This window comes from Oncorhynchus nerka, linkage group LG14 (assembly GCF_034236695.1).
Source record: "Oncorhynchus nerka isolate Pitt River linkage group LG14, Oner_Uvic_2.0, whole genome shotgun sequence".
NCBI lineage: Eukaryota > Metazoa > Chordata > Actinopteri > Salmoniformes > Salmonidae > Oncorhynchus > Oncorhynchus nerka.
In genome coordinates, this window is record NC_088409.1 from 60544317 (window position 1) to 60562590 (window position 18274).

Genomic DNA, 18274 nt, shown 5'->3' on the forward strand with positions numbered 1-18274 from the left:
GAGAGGATCAACACGGGAACGAGAGGATCAACACGGGAACGAGAGGATCAACACGGGAACGAGAGGATCAACACGGGAAACGAGAGGATCAACACGGGAACGAGAGGATCAACACGGGAAACGAGAGGATCAACACGGGAATGAGAGGATCAACACGGGAACGAGAGGATCAACACGGGAACGAGAGGATCAACACGGGAACGAGAGGATCAACACGGGTAACGAGAGGATCAACACGGGTAACGAGAGGATCAACACGGGAAACGAGAGGATCAACACGAGTAACGAGAGGATCAACACGAGTAACGAGAGGATCAACACGGGTAACGAGAGGATCAACACATGAAAGGAGGGAAAAGGGGAGAGGAAAGAGTAAGGGTGAAATGGGAAGTAAGGTCGGCGTGAGGGAGAAAGGAGGAGAGTTGTCAGACAACATTCTTAGGAAAAATAGGTGCTACCTTGAACCAAAAAGGTTCCATGTAACACCATATACCCTCCACAAAGAACTCTTTGCGAACCCTTTTTTGTAAGGGTTCAGTATTGGGTTGGAGGGCGATTTAAGATAAAGAGATGTAGATTAGCGTGAAATAAAGGAAAAAGAGCGATGAGAATGAAAGGATGAGGTGGTGAAAAGGGGGATGAGGTGGCAGGAAAGAGGGGTGGGATGGGGGTCCAGTAAGGGGGTCCAGTAGGGGGGTCCAGTGTGGGGGGGGTTCCAGTATTGGGGGAGGGAGTGTGTGTGTGTGTGAGAGAGAAACAAGAGAGAGAGAGCAAGAGAGAGAAAAGGCAAGGCCATCCATCCACCAGACATCAACACAACACCCTATTCAGCACTGCAAGACCGCAGTCCATTTAGCTCCAAGCTTATTGGCATAACCATACATACTGCCTCCAGTATATATTCAGGTGCAACGTCATTGTGAACATGTTAAAGTTGGTTTAATTAACGTCCAACTGCGTATTTAACGGTTTGGCCCATGTGTGTGAATGAGGCTCGCTCATGTAACATATTGTATCCGCCTGATTTTAAAGTCTAATCTCCGGCACTCCTCCGTCTGTCCCCCTCTCTCCCTCCCTTCACCAACTTCCTTTCTACTTTAGGATGCACTTTGAGTGCATTGCAACAGTGCCGCCTGGCCCTTGCCAGATTCTCTTTTTCTTTCTCTCTCTCTCGATCTATTGGTTTTCTCTCTGTTTCTCTCTCTCCCTCAGCCCCCCCCCCCCGCTCTGTATTGCTTGTCCCCCCATGACTCTTAAATCTCTAGTGGCAGGAGGTGGGGTAAAACTCTGGTTGAGAGACTGATAGAAAGAGCCTTGATAAAGCTGCTTACCTAAGCTAGACAAAAAGACACCATGACAAGAGACAGTCTGAGACATCGGTACTGAGCATTGTCACTGTCACTCACTCCTACAGAGCAGGCAGGCATCAGACTGAGTGTCTGATGGCGTTGACATTGGAACAAAGGTTGATGGCTGTCTCCGTTGGGTGTCAGGGAATTCTGACGCTGGCTATTTGGCATTGTGAAGCTTATTTGTGATGTTGTTTCTGGTCAGGTCATGTGCTCAGGAAAAACTCCTGGCCCAAATAATGAGACACAGGAATGGAGTGGAAAAACACTTTCATATTGCCTCGAACAATGTATCCCGTCTTGCGCGTGCTGCCATGTGCAAAGAAATACAATTCTATTTGACCACGTGTCACATGTCTTTACATCCTGTAGTAATGTGTGAGGACACACACCACTGGGGAGATATTAGAAACTGTGTCAATCCATTACTGCATCTAATTGACTCAGGACTTCAACGTACTTCTGGCAGTTTGTACCCTCTGTGGGATGATTACGTGAACGTGGTGTAACGCACTCGCTTTATACGGTGTGTGTTCCCGTAAAGTACCCGCCGGGTAAAGAACGCGGGTGCAGAAGGTGAGTTTTAATACTGACCAGAAACAAACATGAGCCGCGTACTGAACTCTACAAACCAATAGCAACCAAGGACTCGTGACACCAGACGGCTAAATAAAGGGGAAGTAATCAGGGACGTGATGAAGTCCAGGTGTGCCTAATGAAGGGTTGCCAGGACTGCTGGTTTGTATAGAGGGGGAGGGGGCTTAGACGGGACAGTTCCAAATGGCACCCTGTTCTCTTCATAGTCCACTAATTCTGACCAGCACAATAAGGGAATAGGATGCCAGATAGGACAAGAGGAATTGAATGACAGTGGCTGAGTCCCTTTCTTTCACGTCAAAGAAGTTATTTCTACCGAGGAAAAAGAAAGCACCAAATACTTCTTCATTCCCATTGGGACAGAAGGCCACGTTGAGCACAAAATCGACCGTTAGAAAGCGTACATTTGGGACGAAAGCATTGGGTCGGTTTCGTGAACGGATGGTGTTGCTGGTTACACTGTAGCCTCAGGTTGTTTCTGATCATATATCTGAAGCATGTGTGTCAAGGAACTGAAAAGGCCATTCTTCTGTAAATATGCTGAAATGTGTGGGGCTGCTATACTGTAAAAGTAGCTTGTGACAAGGAGCTCCTTCCTGCCAGTATTGTACAGTACAACAGTACATTGTGCCTGTGTTGAATGTGTCATCCTTAGAATGTGTCATCAGGTCAGAGGTTGCCTGGTCTCCTTCATGTGAAGGTTTACTGGGGTGACTAAAGCCGTGCTATACTGTACAACCGATAACTTCGATGCCTTAAGCATCGTCCCCTCAGCTGCGGAGATGGCATTCATAGTAAACACTGCGTAATATGTCGGCTCAAGCGGAAATGACACTACGGATGGAAAGTGGGCCTCGGGTTGTACAACTGACACACGACACATTTGACACAATAGTTGTGACACGACACATTTGATGAGTTTATCGGCCTCGTTAGTTTTTTTTTGACACAGCTCATGTCCACTAGACAATAACAATCTAATTGAGCGTTGTGTGGGGATTCATGTCATAATGTGAAAAGGCGCCGGGCATCCAGTCTGGCTCATCTAAAACACAGAAAGACAGACAGACGGAGGTACAGTTTCACTGGGAGCGCTGCAGATTGGAGTTCATGTGATGCTCATCTCATTTAATTCATCTTCCTCTGACACCGCCTGGTATAGAGGTCCTGGATGGCAGGGAGCTCGGCCCCAGTGATGTACTGGGCTGTACGCACAACCCTCTGACACCGCCTGGTATAGAGGTCCTGGATGGCAGTGATGTACTGGGCTGTACGCACAACCCTCTGCAGCGCCTTGTGGTCGGATGCCGAGCAGTTGCCATACCAGGCGGTGATGCAGCCAGTCAAGATGCTCTCAAGGGTGCAGCTGTAGAACTTTTTCAGGTGCTGAGGGACCATGACACATCTTTTCAGCCTCCTAAGGGGGAAGAGGCTTTGTTGTGCCTTCTTCACGACTGTGTTGGTTGGTGTGGACCATGTTCATTCCTTAGTGATGTGAACACAGAGGAACATGAAGCTCTCGACCTGCTCCACTTCAGCCCCGTCGATGTGGACAGGGACTCCGTTTCCTGTAGTCCATGATCAGCTTCCCTTGTCTTGCTGACGTTGAGGGGAACGTTGTTCCTTAATGCGATTTTGTAGTCATTACTCAAACCGAGTCACTGTGACCATGTAGGGGGGGTCCAGATTTGAGTTGTATCAGCTTTAAATGTTTGAGTAAGTCAAAAAAGGATGGAGATACATTTAACTTTAAGCTCATTGATAATTAAATACAAAAGTTATCAGCGGTTTGAACTCTAAACAGACGTTAAGAAATGTTTTATATGAAGTTGATTGCACTTAGAATACTCTTTTGTAAACTCTTACAGAAGAGACATTACACATCTCATTACACATCTCATTACACATCTCATTACACATCTCATTACACATCTCATTACACATCTCATAAGGCCTTATTTTGAGACCTAGTTTTACAGGCCACATCAGGGCTGCAAGTAGGGTTGCAAAATTCAAGTAACTTTCTCACAATTCCAAGATTTTCACAAAATCCTGGTTGAAGGATTTCCTGCTTATTCCCTCCCGTTTCCAGGAATCAAATGACCGGTATTTCTTGAAAACCTGGTAACTTAAAAAAATGTCCCCGGAATTTTGCAAAACCATATCCAACAGTTGGAATTTGTAATGATTGCCAGGGTTAGGAACATTGTGAGGAGACCTAAACCATTTACCCATTTACCTAAACCATTTAACCATTTACCTAAACCATTTATCCATTTACCTAAACCATTTATCCATTTACCTAAACCATTTAACCATTTACCTAAACCATTTAACCATTTACCTAAACCATTTAACCATTTACCTAAACCATTTAACCATTTACCTAAACCATTTACCCATTTACCTAAACCATTTAACCATTTACCTAAACCATTTAACCATTTAACCATTTACCTAAACCATTTAACCATTTACCTAAACCATTTAACCATTTACCTAAACCATTTAACCATTTACCTAAACCATTTAACCATTTACCTAAACCATTTAACCATTTAACCATTTACCTAAACCATTTAACCATTTACCTAAACCATTTAACCATTTACCTAAACCATTTAACCATTTACCTAAACCATTTACCCATTTACCTAAACCATTTACCCATTTACCTAAACCATTTAACCATTTACCTAAACCATTTAACCATTTACCTAAACCATTTAACCATTTACCTAAACCATTTAACCATTTAACCATTTACCTAAACCATTTAACCATTTACCTAAACCATTTACCTAAACCATTTAACCATTTACCTAAACCATTTAACCATTTACCTAAACCATTTACCCATTTACCTAAACCATTTAACCATTTACCTAAACCATTTTCCCATTTACCTAAACCATTTACCCATTTACCTAAACCATTTAACCATTTACCTAAACCATTTAACCATTTACCTAAACCATTTAACCATTTACCCATTTACCCATTTACCTAAACCATTTACCCATTTACCTAAACCATTTAACCATTTACCTAAACCATTTACCCATTTACCTAAACCATTTACCCATTTACCTAAACCATTTACCCATTTACCTAAACCATTTAACCATTTACCTAAACCATTTACCCATTTACCTAAACCATTTAACCATTTACCTAAACCATTTACCCATTTACCTAAACCATTTAACCATTTACCTAAACCATTTAACCATTTACCCATTTACCTAAACCATTTACCCATTTACCTAAACCATTTAACCATTTACCTAAACCATTTACCCATTTACCTAAACCATTTACCCATTTACCTAAACCATTTAACCATTTACCTAAACCATTTAACCATTTACCCATTTACCTAAACCATTTACCCATTTACCTAAACCATTTAACCATTTACCTAAACCATTTAACCATTTACCCATTTACCTAAACCATTTAACCATTTACCTAAACCATTTAACCATTTACCTAAACCATTTAACCATTTACCTAAACCATTTAACCATTTACCTAAACCATTTAACCATTTACCTAAACCATTTAACCATTTACCTAAACCATTTAACCATTTACCTAAACCATTTACCCATTTACCTAAACCATTTAACCATTTACCTAAACCATTTACCCATTTACCTAAACCATTTAACCATTTACCTAAACCATTTAACCATTTACCTAAACCATTTAACCATTTACCTAAACCATTTAACCATTTAACCATTTACCTAAACCATTTACCCATTTACCTAAACCATTTAACCATTTACCTAAACCATTTACCCATTTACCTAAACCATTTACCTAAACCATTTACCCATTTACCTAAACCATTTAACCATTTACCTAAACCATTTAACCATTTACCCATTTACCTAAACCATTTACCCATTTACCTAAACCATTTACCCATTTACCCCATTTAACCATTTAAAACCATTTAACCATTTTTACCTAAACCATTTACCCATTTACCTAAACCATTTACCCATTTACCTAAACCATTTACCCATTTACCTAAACCATTTAACCATTTACCTAAACCATTTACCCATTTACCTAAACCATTTACCTAAACCATTTAACCATTTACCTAAACCATTTAACCATTTACCTAAACCATTTAACCATTTACCTAAACCATTTAACCATTTACCTAAACCATTTAACCATTTACCTAAACCATTTAACTAAACCATTTACCCATTTACCTAAACCATTTAACCATTTACCCATTTACCTAAACCATTTACCCAAACCATTTAACCATTTACCTAAACCATTTAACCATTTACCTAAACCATTTAACCATTTACCCATTTACCTAAACCATTTAATCTGGAACAGCCGTTTCAGAAGGGGGTACAAAACAATCAAACAAACTGATGGGGATTAGTTTAATGTTATTTATCTTTGTGTAGTATAAGATGACTCAATCAATCAATGTACAATATATCCCCCTCATGTATAGGCTACCCGGGATGTATCCCTCACCAAGTATAGTATGAATGTCAAACAACTACCAAATGTTGTAACGAAACAAAATGTTGAAAAAGTCCAGGGGTTTCAATACTTTCCGAATGCTCTGTATATGCAAAAACACAGATATTAAAAACTTTTTTTTTTTTTTATCTACATGAAGTAGAGCATGCTGGGAAATATGATAGTTTGTTCTTCTTAAATGAATGTCAACAATGACTTGACTAACCTCTGCTTAAACAAAATATAATTTCTATGTGATATTACCAAGAAAACGTGAGTACCTAGTTGTGTAAGGGTTTTCCTCCTCTTCGTCTGAAGAGGAGGTGTAGCAAGGATCGGACCAAGATGCGGCGTGGTAAGTGTCCATGGTTGTTTATTTAAAAACATGAACTGAACACTCAATGAATACAAAACAATAAACGTGAACAAAACCGAAACAGTACCGTGTGGCGAACAAACACAGACACGGAAACAATCACCCACAAACACACAGTGAAACCCAGGCTACCTAAGTATGATTCTCAATCAGAGACAACTAATGACACCTGCCTCTGATTGAGAACCATACTAGGCCGAAACATAGAAATTCCCAAAACCTAGAAAAACAAACATAGACAACCCACCCAACTCACGCCCTGACCATACTAAATAAATACAAAACAAAGGAAATTAAGGTCAGAACGTGACAAGTTGTCCTGACACATTTTGATTTAGAAATACTTCATAGGTTAATTTCTCAATAAACAATAAAACATGTTTTATGTTTAAACAGTTTTAAACTTTACAATCAAGTTGTTTGAACTTGCTGTGACAAAGTTGTACCCATTTTTCATTGACTTTGACTTAAACAAAAAATGACTGGGTTACAGTGATACCAGATACTAGACAGTGAGGAAAAGGCTGTGGTGTTTCTTATGTTGAATATTGGAAAAAAAAACTTTATTTCAATACAAAGAAAACAAGTAATAATCATAGTTGTTTATTTTAGTCCTAAGAATGTGGCAGAGCTGGAGCAGGAAGGACCCTCCTTTTGTTCACAGTCAAATTGGAGCTGTGTTCCAAATGGCAACCTATTCCCTATATACAGTAGTGCAATATATAGTGAGTAGGGTGCCATTTTTTTACACATCCTGGCTGTCTCACGGGTCCTGGTTCATTCAGAGCGGCAACTTTGCAGCTCCTACAGTATGTACTGTATGTAGATGGTTATATATATATATACATACAGTGCATTCGGAAGGTATTCAGACCCCTTGATTTTTCCACATTTTGTTACGTTACAGACTTATTCTAAAATGTATTAAATTGTTTTTTCCCCCTCATCAATCAACACACAATACCCCATAAAAAGCTTTGGTGTTCAGGCCAAAAGAGTTCAATCTTGGCTTCATCAGACCAGGCCGGAAATCAGACCAGATCAGGCTTCCATTCAAAATGCAAAATCGACAGTGTCTGATATGTCTGAAGCAATGAATAAACAGTACATTTGAATGTACGGTACATATTCACGGTGTGTGTCGTCGTATGTGACTGTATTGGCAAGGGCCACGTTGATAGAAATAAATCAAGTCGTTTCCTGATGAAGACCGCCCTGGTAAGTCCAGAACAGAGGAAGTGACACCGGCTGTGGCAACACTTCCTTCCTTCTTGTGGGGCAGGTTGGGTGACTCCGAGAGGAGGGAATGTGGGTGTGAGGGACATTTCAGTTCAGTTCTTCCTCACAGCTTCGTAGACAACAGGTGTAGACTAATAGTGAACCTGGTGCGTCTTTTTCCAACAGTGCAGAGTTAAAGATCAAATAAAAAGACTAATAGTTACACGACAAGTGAATACACAGGGAGTGTGAAGTCAGTGTGGATGTGTGTGCGTACGTAGGCATATGTGGTGTGTGTGTGTGTGTGTGTGTGTGTGTGTGTGTGTGTGTGTGTGTGTGTGTGCTGGAATCTGTGTAAGTAAGTGTGAGGGTGGAGTCCAGTGTGGCTAATTGTGAGAGAGAGAGAGAGAGAGAGAGAGAAGAACAGATGAGAATGTCTGGCCCCTCCCAGCCCCATACTCTCTCCTCCCCTCTGTGTGGAGCTGAGTTGTGTGCTGAAGTGCCAAACTGTGCGCAGCGGCAGGACAGGTGAGGGAGGAGGGAAACAGAGCAGGACTGTCTACACTTCTTCAAAGGCCGAGAGAGTGAAAGAGAGAGGAGCGAGATAAAAAAAATTAAAAACAGTGAGAGTGACAATCCCACTGCCCCTGTCAGAATGCTGAGAAGGAAGAGGAGTGTATCCTTTGGGGGATACGGCTGGTACGTTACCTTTAACTCTCTTAGGGCTGGTGGCTGGAGGTGTGTGTGTGTGTGTGTGTGTGTGTGTGTGTGTGTGTGTGTGTGTGTGTGAACGTGGGTGTGTGAATTCAGCAGGCTGCCGTTGTTCAGACTAGAGCTGAATGTGTTTTGAAAGGAAGGATGGGTGGAGGGCTTTGTCTGTTCCACTTTGTGTGTGTGTGCAACACTTCTGCAGCAGTTTGCTTGGCTGCTGTTCTGTCTCTGTACTGTCTCTGTACTGTCTCTGTTCTGTCTCTGTACTGTCTCTACCAGGGGGAATGATCACAGACGGTTGTCAATGAGTTGCTTTGTGTTGTTGTCCTCTCATCTGTAGGACTCTGTTTGTGTTTCTCTAGTGGCGTTTTTGTATCTCGGGTGCAGAAAATGTGATCGCTTTTTGTCTAATGACACAAAGCAAGACACCCTGCCACTTTTTTTGGGTAACAGCTGAGGAATGGGACCATCCATGAGATCCAAATGATCAAATGTCTTTAAGCTAAACAGCTTTGGTTTATAATTATATAATTATATTGTTTATGTAAAACAAACTCATATTTTGGGGTAGACAGTTGAACTTAGATCATGACGCATTTCTAAGTAATATTAATTTAAAAGTAAATACCAGATTGCCACTTTTAAGTGAATCTCTTACACCACTTGTGTCAGCTCATGAATGTGTGTATGATCTCAGTTTGCAAGGCCTATATGACATTTTCATGTGTGAGAGTTAGTTTTTCCTGAAAAGTGAAAAGGCAATCGCCTCAGAAGAGAGAAACGCTGACAACGTGTGGTGAATGGAGCTTGGCTTCACGCCTTCACACACTTCACTTCAGGTACAAACGCACGCACACACACACGCATGCATTTTGTGTGTCACTGTTGCTGTGTCCAGTTCACCCAACAGTACACATTTTTATTGTACCTCTGGATAAGCACATCTGATTCAACTAATCATCAAGCCCTCAATTAGTTGAAATAGGTGTTTATCCAGGGCTACAAAGGAAATGTGTACTGTTGGGTGAACCGGAGGACCAGGGTTGGAAACGCCACTGTAGAGAGACCATGAGACAGCTGGTGAACTACCCTCTCTCAGCTCACCTCAATGCATTACTGCATTGATGCTGTCAACCCACCATGTAGTCAATAATGGAATACACTCAAACCACTTCCTCATGCTGAAACAGGCTGGCTGCTGCCAAGCAGGCACAGTGTTGACTACAGTAAACCCAGAGGTTAAAAGGTGCTGAAATGAATTACTGCATCCACTCTCAAGTAGTGGCTGTTTGGATTCTTGCTAAGCTACATCTTTCTACTGTTGCTCTAGAGCTGGGAACAGTTATCTGTGGCCTGCCAGGTCTATGCCAGCTTGCTGTTGTGGTGGCATTTCTGAAGATCAGGCTGGGCATTAGAGAGAGACTGAGGGAGGGAGGGAGGTGTCAGGCCCATCAGATGGTGAAGGAGAGAGAGAGAGTAATGAGGGAGGAGAAAAAGAGGTAGCATAAGGAGAGTTAGTGGAGGAGAGGCATATATCATGGCATTAATCATCCATGCCATCTGTGGTGCTGAGACACAATGTTGTTTTTGATGGAGGAGTACCTCCAGACTGCATCTCTGTGCATCTCTGTGTATTTATAATAACACACACACACACACACACACACACACACACACACACACACACACACACACACACACACACACACACACACTCCATATGGAGAGATGTAGTCACAGGGTGTGTGCAGGCTTCTTATCAGACAATGTTCTTGAGTTGGTGTATGTATCAGCCTTGTGGTCAGGGCAGGGCAGGGCCACTTCCCCTCTCTATACGAGCCTCCAGAGATACAGCCCAATAAAGCCTACATCATTGTCCCTGAGTCTCATAGTACACAGCCAGTGTAAGGCTGGCAGGGTGGAGACAGCAGAGGAGGGTGGGGAGGCTGACTGGGCTATAGAATGACCACACTGTGATGCCTCTTACAGGGGGGGCTTTATGGTTGTTGTTGACCAGTGATGATGATGATCACAGAGAGGCCATTCATAGAAGCATCCAGAAAGATTGTGATGATGATATTCAAAGCACTGGACAACATTCAACTGATATTTGTTTATGTCTGAGATGACAAGGAAGCTGGAATAGACATCAAATGGCATCTGATTACCTACAGAGTGCACTACTTTTGAACAAGGCCCATCGGGCCCTGGTAAAAAAAAAAGTAGTGCACTATGTAGGGACAAGGGTACCATTTGGGATGCATAGATACTACTTGGCTAAGTGACATAGGGCTTGTAGTTAGGGAGCATAGGTGTACTGTACTAGGAGTCTTGACATTTTCAGGTCAGTTGTCATGAAGGTCATTCATGGTTGTGAGAGGTGTCCACTTATGTCTGTGATGGCATTATGCAGGCTTCACCACACACAGACAAAACACAATGCCCACCAATAACATTACCAAGATATTTTATTTGATCTTATTTGTTTTTACAATGTAAAACCAAAGTGATTTTCAGCCTTTAGAATGATCAAATTAACAGGCAGTGGTTTTAAATCGTTAACCATCATTAAAATCATTCAATCGTTGTTTTCTTTCGGGTGTTTCCTTATAGAAAATGTTGAAATTCCTATTTTCTTTGTCGATTTCTATTTGAATCACCAGAGTCTGGGACTGAAGTGAACGAAGTACGATATCAACTGCTCTTAAAAAGGTCCAACAACTAGCGCCAGCCATAGTCACTGTGTGAGCAGTTAGAGGGTGAATGACTGTTTTTAAAGCTTTCTAATATAGATGTAAATGTTGTGGATGGTTTATGTTTGTCTGTTATTGGAATCCGCTCAGAGTTCATTCTTGTTGACTGGCCTGTAAAATGTGTTCGTGTTTGAACTCCATGCATCTAAAAATGATTTTTTTTACAACACTAATTATTTAATCTATTACATTGGAAGGTACCAACCATGTTGCGCCTGTTAGCGCCACATAATTAAGTGATAACATAGACAACATCATATTTTGTTTCATGACCAGTAACCTCCCTCTCTCTCCCACCTCTCCCCTAACCCCCCCTCTTTCTTTCTTTCTTTCTTTCTTTCTTTCTTTCTTTCTTTCTTTCTTTCTTTCTTTCTCTCTCTCTCTCTTTCTCGCTCTCTCTCTCTTTCTCGCTCTCTTTCTCGCTCTCTTTCTCGCTCTCTCTTTCTCTCTCACTCTCTCTCGCTCTCTCTCTCTCGCTCTGTATCTCGCTCTTTCTCTCGCTCTTTCTCTCTTTCTCGCTCTCTCTCGCTCTCTTCTCTTTCTCTCTCTCTCTTTCTCTCTCTTTCTCTCTCTCTTTCTCTCTCTTTCGCTCTTTCTCTTTCGCTCTTTCTCGCTCTCGCTCTTTCTCTCTTTCTCGCTCTCGCTCTTTCTCTCTTTCTGGCTCTTTCTCCCTTTCTCGCTCTCTCTCGTTCTCTCTCTCTTTCTGTCTCTCACTCTTTCTCCCTCTCTCTTTCTTGCTCTCTCTTTCTCGCTCTTTCTTTCTCTCGCTCTCTCTCTCTCTCTTTCTTGCTCTCTCTCTCTTTCTCGCTCTCTCTCTCTTTCTCTCTCTCTCTCTCGCTCTTTCTCCCTCTTTCTCGCTTTCGCTCTCTCGCTCTCTCGCTCTTTGTCTCTCTCGCTCTTTCTCTCTCTCGCTCTTTCTCTCTCGCTCTTTCTCGCTCTCTCTCTCTCTCTTTCTCTTTCTCCCTCTTTGTCTTATTCTCGCTCTCTCGCTCTTTCTCTCTCTCGCTCTTTCGCTCTCTCTCGCTCTCTCTCTCTCTCGTTCTCTCTCTTTCTCTCTCTAGGATTGACAAGTCTACCATCGCAGCGCTGAAAGGCCGGTAAGTGTTCCATTGACACTGAGCTTAGAGGAGCCGACGGTCCCGTGGCCCTCTGTGATTGAATCTCCACTGATCTATACACTATTTATTTATCCACAGTCATGTACTCTCTCTCTATTCTACCTTCCCTTTTTGCAACTGTTTTCCCCCTTCGCTGACTGCCTTGTGGGAGTTCATAAACTGTGATGCAGGGGCTGTCGCAGAACATCTGCATTCACAGAGATCGTTAAAAGGAGGGGGAGAGCGAGAAAAGCAGAGAGCGGGAGAAGAAGGTCCCGTGTGGCTTAGTTGGTAGAGCATGGCGCTTGCGACACCAGGGTTGTGGGTTTGATTCCCACGGGGGACCAGTATGAAAAGAGTATGAACATTTATGAACTCACTGGAGAAGAGCGTCTGTTAAATGACATAAATGTAAGGAGAGAGAGAGAGAGAGAGCTTGGGCACATGCGTGCCTAAAAATGTGTGGGTTGGTGGAGAAATGCTGGCACACTCCATGTGTGATTAGTGACAGCCATGCTTTTCCAGCATTAGAGTTCAGGATTGTGTGAAGCTCCTCTCTTAGTCCTTCCATCCTCCTCCATGGTTGGCTCCACATATTGGAATAGGGGCTTGACCCAACAGAGCTGAGGGAAAGCGATGTGTCTACCTGAGTGGAGGAGGACTGGTTTGGGGAGTCTTGCTAATAGGGCATGGGTGGCCCATTCAATCCGGGTCGCAGGAGGTTTGAGTAAAGTAAAAAAATATATATATATATAAACCATATAAACGTCCTCTCACTGTCAAATGCACCAGATTTGCCAGTTCTTGCTGTGAGATGTTACCCCACTCTTCCACCAAGGCACCTGCAAGTTCCCGGACATTTCTGGGGGGAATGGCCCTAGCCCTCACCCGCCGATCCAACAGGTCCCAGACGTGCTCAATGGGATTGAGATCCGGGCTCTTCGCTGGCTATGGCAGAACACTGACATTCCTGTCTTGCAGGAAATCGCGCACAGAACGAGCAGTATGGCTGGTGGCATTGTCATGCTGGAGGGTCATGTCAGGATGAGCCTGCAGGAAGGGTACCACATGAGGGAGGAGGATGTCTTCCCTGTAACACACAGCATTGAGATTACCTGTAATGACAACAAGCTCAGTCCGATGATGCTGTGACACACCGCCCTAGACCATGACAGACCCTCCACCTCCAAATCGATCCCATTCCAGAGTACAGGCCTCAGTGTAACGCTCATTCCTTCGACGATAAACGTGAATCCGACCATCACCGGTGGTGAGACAAAACCGCGACTCGTCAGTGAAGAGCACTTTTTGCCAATCCTGTCTGGTCCAACGACGGTGGGTTTGTGCCCATAGGCGACATTGTTGCCGGTGATTTCTGGTGAGGACCTGTCTTACAACAGGCCTATAAGCCCTCATTCCAGCCTCTCTCAGCCTGGTACGGACAGTCTGAGCACTGATAGAGGGATTGTGCGTTCCTGGTGTAACTCAGGCAGTTGTTGTTACCATCCTGTACCTGTCCCGCAGGTGTGATGTTCGGATGTACCGATCCTTTGCAGGTGTTGTTACACGCGTTTTGCCACTGCGAGGATGATCAGCTGTCTGTCCTGTCTCCCTGTAGCGCTGTCTTAGGCGGCTCACAGTACAGACATGGCCATTTATTACCATTTATTCAAGCAGATGAGCAGGGACCCTGGGTATCTTTCTTTTGGTGTTTTTCAGAGTCAGTAGAAAGGCCTCTTTAGTGTCCTAACTTTTCATAACTGTGACCTTAATTGCCTACCGTCTGTAAGCTGTTAGTGTCTTAACGACCGTTCCACAGGTGCATGTTCATGAATTGTTTATGGTTAATTGAACAAGCATGGGAAACAGTGTTTAAACCCTTTACAATGAAGATCTGTGAAGTTATTTGGATTTTTATGAATTATCTTTGAGAGACAGGGTCCTGAAAAAGGGACATTTCTTTTTTTGCTGAGGTTATATACAGTGTATCTTGTATTTTATGAAATGGTATATTCAAGGCTCCCTTGTAAAAGACACGCTGGTCCCAATGGTGACTTATTAAAGAAAGGTCAATAATATACTGTTTATTCCTTTTTTGTGTGGGAATGATTATTGTGGGGTAAAAAATCACTCGAGGCCACTTCAACATCTGAGACAAGATAGAAAGGACCTATACAGTATGTTTATATAAATTATAATGCACCTATATATTTATATAAATTATAATGGACCTATATATTTATATAAATTATAATGCACCTATATATTTATAGAAATTATAATGGACCTATATATTTATAGAAATTATAATGGACCTATATATTTTCAAATAACTGCCCTCATTCTGGCCCGCAATTCATTTTGACAGACAAATCGGTGCCAATATAGCTGTGAATTTCGAAATCCCGATGTGGCCCTCGAGCCAAAAAGTTTCCCCCACCCCTGTAATAGAGGTTGCCGTATCGATGAGAGGAGCATTTTGCGGTAGAGATGTGCTAGAGATGTGTTAGTCTGGGTTAGTCTCCCGTTGGACAAGAAAATGGATCCTGATTCTGCCTCACAACCCCATAGCTATTCATAGCCACCCAGGGGATGACTGAGTTCACTGCCACGCACAAATAAACACTCTCATCAATTATTTGTTTCTCTCGTCTTCTCTTTCTCTTCCTCTCGTTTGTACATCTACCCTTTCCACTGTCTCTGTCACCTTGATGTTGAGTAGCAACAGGAGGTGGAGTTTAAAAGGAGTGTACTCTGCTCTGTGATCCATTAGAGACCTCCAAATCGAGGGCTGCCTTCCAAATGGAACCCTATTTCCCTGCATAGTGCACTACTTTGGACCAGAGGGCTGTGGTAGTGCACTATAAGTAGAGCACTGTGTAGGGAATAGGGCGCCATTTGGGACGCGCCCACGGTGTATTTTAACATGCCGCCCCACACAGGATATGCTAAATAAGGTTGGCCTGTTGCCTATCTGTTTAGTCTGTGGCGGTCCAAGTGTATTATGCTGTTTGGAGTGGGCCTGAATATGAATGAGGTAGTCGTGACTGTGACTGTGGACCGTGCTCCTGCTGAAACGGCACTGACTAGTGCTGGTCAACTGACTGGCTGGGTTTTTGGGCTGCTGGGTTGCGTGTCTGTGTGTGTCTGTCTGTCGAAGGCCCCTCCAAGCGAGGTCACGTATACCAGGCATGTTGGTGAGAGAACAGTGGTGGAGGGAGTGGGAGGGAGGGGAGGGAGGGGAGGGAGAAGGGAGGGAGAGGGAGTGAGAGGAGAGGAGGAGGAGGGAGAGGAGGAGGGGAGAGAGGGGAGAGAGAGGGGAGAGAGGGGAGAGAGGGGAGGGGGAGGAGAAGGAGGGGAGAGGAGGAGGGAGAGGGGAACTTCAAAGCAGCTGGCTGCAGGTGTCTGTTGTTCACAGGCTGCTGTAGTGCTGTAGCTCTCCCACTCTCTCCCACTCTCTCCCTCTCTCTCACTCTCTCCCCCTCTCTCCCCCTCTCTCCCCTTCTCTCCACTCCCTCCCCCTCTCTCCCACTCTCACCCCCTCTCTCACAGCTCTCATTAAAGCCCTGTGTGTGTGTTTTTGTGTGGAATTATATTTATTTTTTTGTGCGCTTGCCCATTTCTCTGAAATCCTTAAACAAATTCTGGACAGTCAAAGCCTATTTAGTAGTGTGTGTGTGTGTGTGTGTGTGCGCCCGCACACGTTGGCTTACTTGCATGTCAGAGCAGGTCAGTGTGGATTTGCTGATGGACCAAGCGGGCGATGCTCCTGGGGATATGAGAGGCTGGCAACAACTCCCTCCCCCCTCTCTCTCACCCTCGCTCCCCTGCCACTACAAAGTGAGCGCTCTGCATTCAATTTGCACCAAAAGCACACCACCTCATTAATAACACCATAATCAGGACTGAGTGTGTGTGTGTGTGTGTTTATGGGGGGATAGGGAGGACAGAGGGTTGAAAGGAGGAGTGAAGGTCGGGTAACTCGCACCGAGCAAAGATGCCTCGCAAAATGTGGTGAGTTCTCTCTCTTCTTTCTCTGTCTGTAAATGTGGTGAGTTCTATCTCTCCTTTCTCTGTCTGTAAATGTGGTGAGTCCTCTCTCTCCTTTCTCTGTCTGTAAATGTGGTGAGTCCTCTCTCTCCTTCTCTGTCTGTAAATGTGGTGAGCTCTCTCTCTCCTTCTCTGTCTGTAAATGTGGTGAGTTCTCTCTCTCCTTTCTCTGTCTGTAAATGTGGTGAGTCCTCTCTCTCCTTCTCTGTCTGTAAATGTGGTGAGTCTTCTCTCCTTTCTCTGTCTGTAAATGTGGTGAGTTCTATCTCTCCTTTCTCTGTCTGTAAATGTGGTGAGTCCTCTCTCTCCTTCTCTGTCTGTAAATGTGGTGAGTCCCCTCTCCTTTCTCTGTCTGTAAATGTGGTGAGTCCTCTCTCTCTTTTCTCTGTCTGTAAATGTGGTGAGCTCTCTCTCTCCTTCTCTGTCTGTAAATGTGGTGAGTTCTATCTCTCCTTTCTCTGTCTGTAAATGTGGTGAGTCCTCTCTCTCCTTCTCTGTCTGTAAATGTGGTGAGTCTTCTCTCCTTTCTCTGTCTGTAAATGTGGTGAGTTCTCTCTCTCCTTTCTCTGTCTGTAAATGTGGTGAGTCCTCTCTCTCCTTCTCTGTCTGTAAATGTGGTGAGTTCTCTCACTCTCCTTTCTCTGTCTGTAAATGTGGTGAGTCTTCTCTCTCTCCTTCTCTGTCTGTAAATGTGGTGAGTTCTCTCACTCTCCTTTCTCTGTCTGTAAATGTGGTGAGTTCTCTCTCTCTCCTTTCTCTGTCTGTAAATGTGGTGAGTCCTCTCGCTCTCCTTTCTCTGTCTGTAAATGTGGTGAGTCCTCTCTCTCTCCTTTCTCTGTCTGTAAATGTGGTGAGTCCTCTCTCTCCTTTCTCTGTCTGTAAATGTGGTGAGACCTCTCCTTTCTCTGTCTGTAAATGTGGTTAGTCCTCTCTCTCCTTTCTCTGTCTGTAAATGTGGTGAGTCCTCTCTATTTTCTCTGTCTGTAAATGTGGTGAGTTCTCTCTCTCTCCTTTCTCTGTCTGTAAATGTGGTGAGTTCTCTCACTCTCCTTTCTCTGTCTGTAAATGTGGTGAGCTCTCTCTCTCCTTTCTCTGTCTGTAAATGTGGTGAGTCCTCTCTCTCCTTTCTCTGTCTGTAAATGTGGTGACTTCTCTCACTCTCCTTTCTCTGTCTGTAAATGTGGTGAGCTCTCTCTCTCCTTTCTCTGTCTGTAAATGTGGTGAGTCCTCTCTCTCCTTTCTCTGTCTGTAAATGTGGTGAGTCCTCTCTCTCTCTCCTTTCTCTGTCTGTAAATGTGGTGAGTCCTCTCTCTCCTTTCTCTGTCTGTAAATGTGGTGAGTCCTCTCTCTCCTTTCTCTGTCTGTAAATGTGGTGAGTCCTCTCTCTCCTTTCTCTGTCTGTAAATGTGGTGAGTCCTCTCTCTCCTTTCTCTGTCTGTAAATGTGGTGAGTTCTATCTCTCCTTTCTCTGTCTGTAAATGTGGTGAGTTCTCTCTCTCCTTCTCTGTCTGTAAATGTGGTGAGTTCTATCTCTCCTTTCTCTGTCTGTAAATGTGAGGAGTTATCTCTCTCCTTTCTCTGTCTGTAAATGTGGTGAGTCCTCTCTCCTTTCTCTGT

General features: G+C 43.6%; 1 protein-coding gene across 2 annotated transcripts in view; it reads left to right on the forward strand.

Annotated features, from left to right (window-relative positions):
* The first annotated feature begins 8525 nt into the window (after positions 1-8525).
* rap1gap2a (RAP1 GTPase activating protein 2a) overlaps positions 8526-18274 on the forward strand; it is a 140943-nt gene continuing 131194 nt past the window's right edge. Inside the window, exons 1-2 of one of the 2 annotated variants that reach the window (XM_029680620.2) lie at positions 8526-8745; positions 12572-12607. In XM_029680620.2, coding sequence (XP_029536480.1) covers positions 8702-8745; positions 12572-12607 — 80 coding nt within the window. In that variant the 5' untranslated portion in view covers positions 8526-8701. Of the gene's footprint in view, positions 8746-9578; positions 9597-12571; positions 12608-18274 lie in introns of those variants that run through there. The other variant, XM_065000229.1, reaches the window with a different exon arrangement.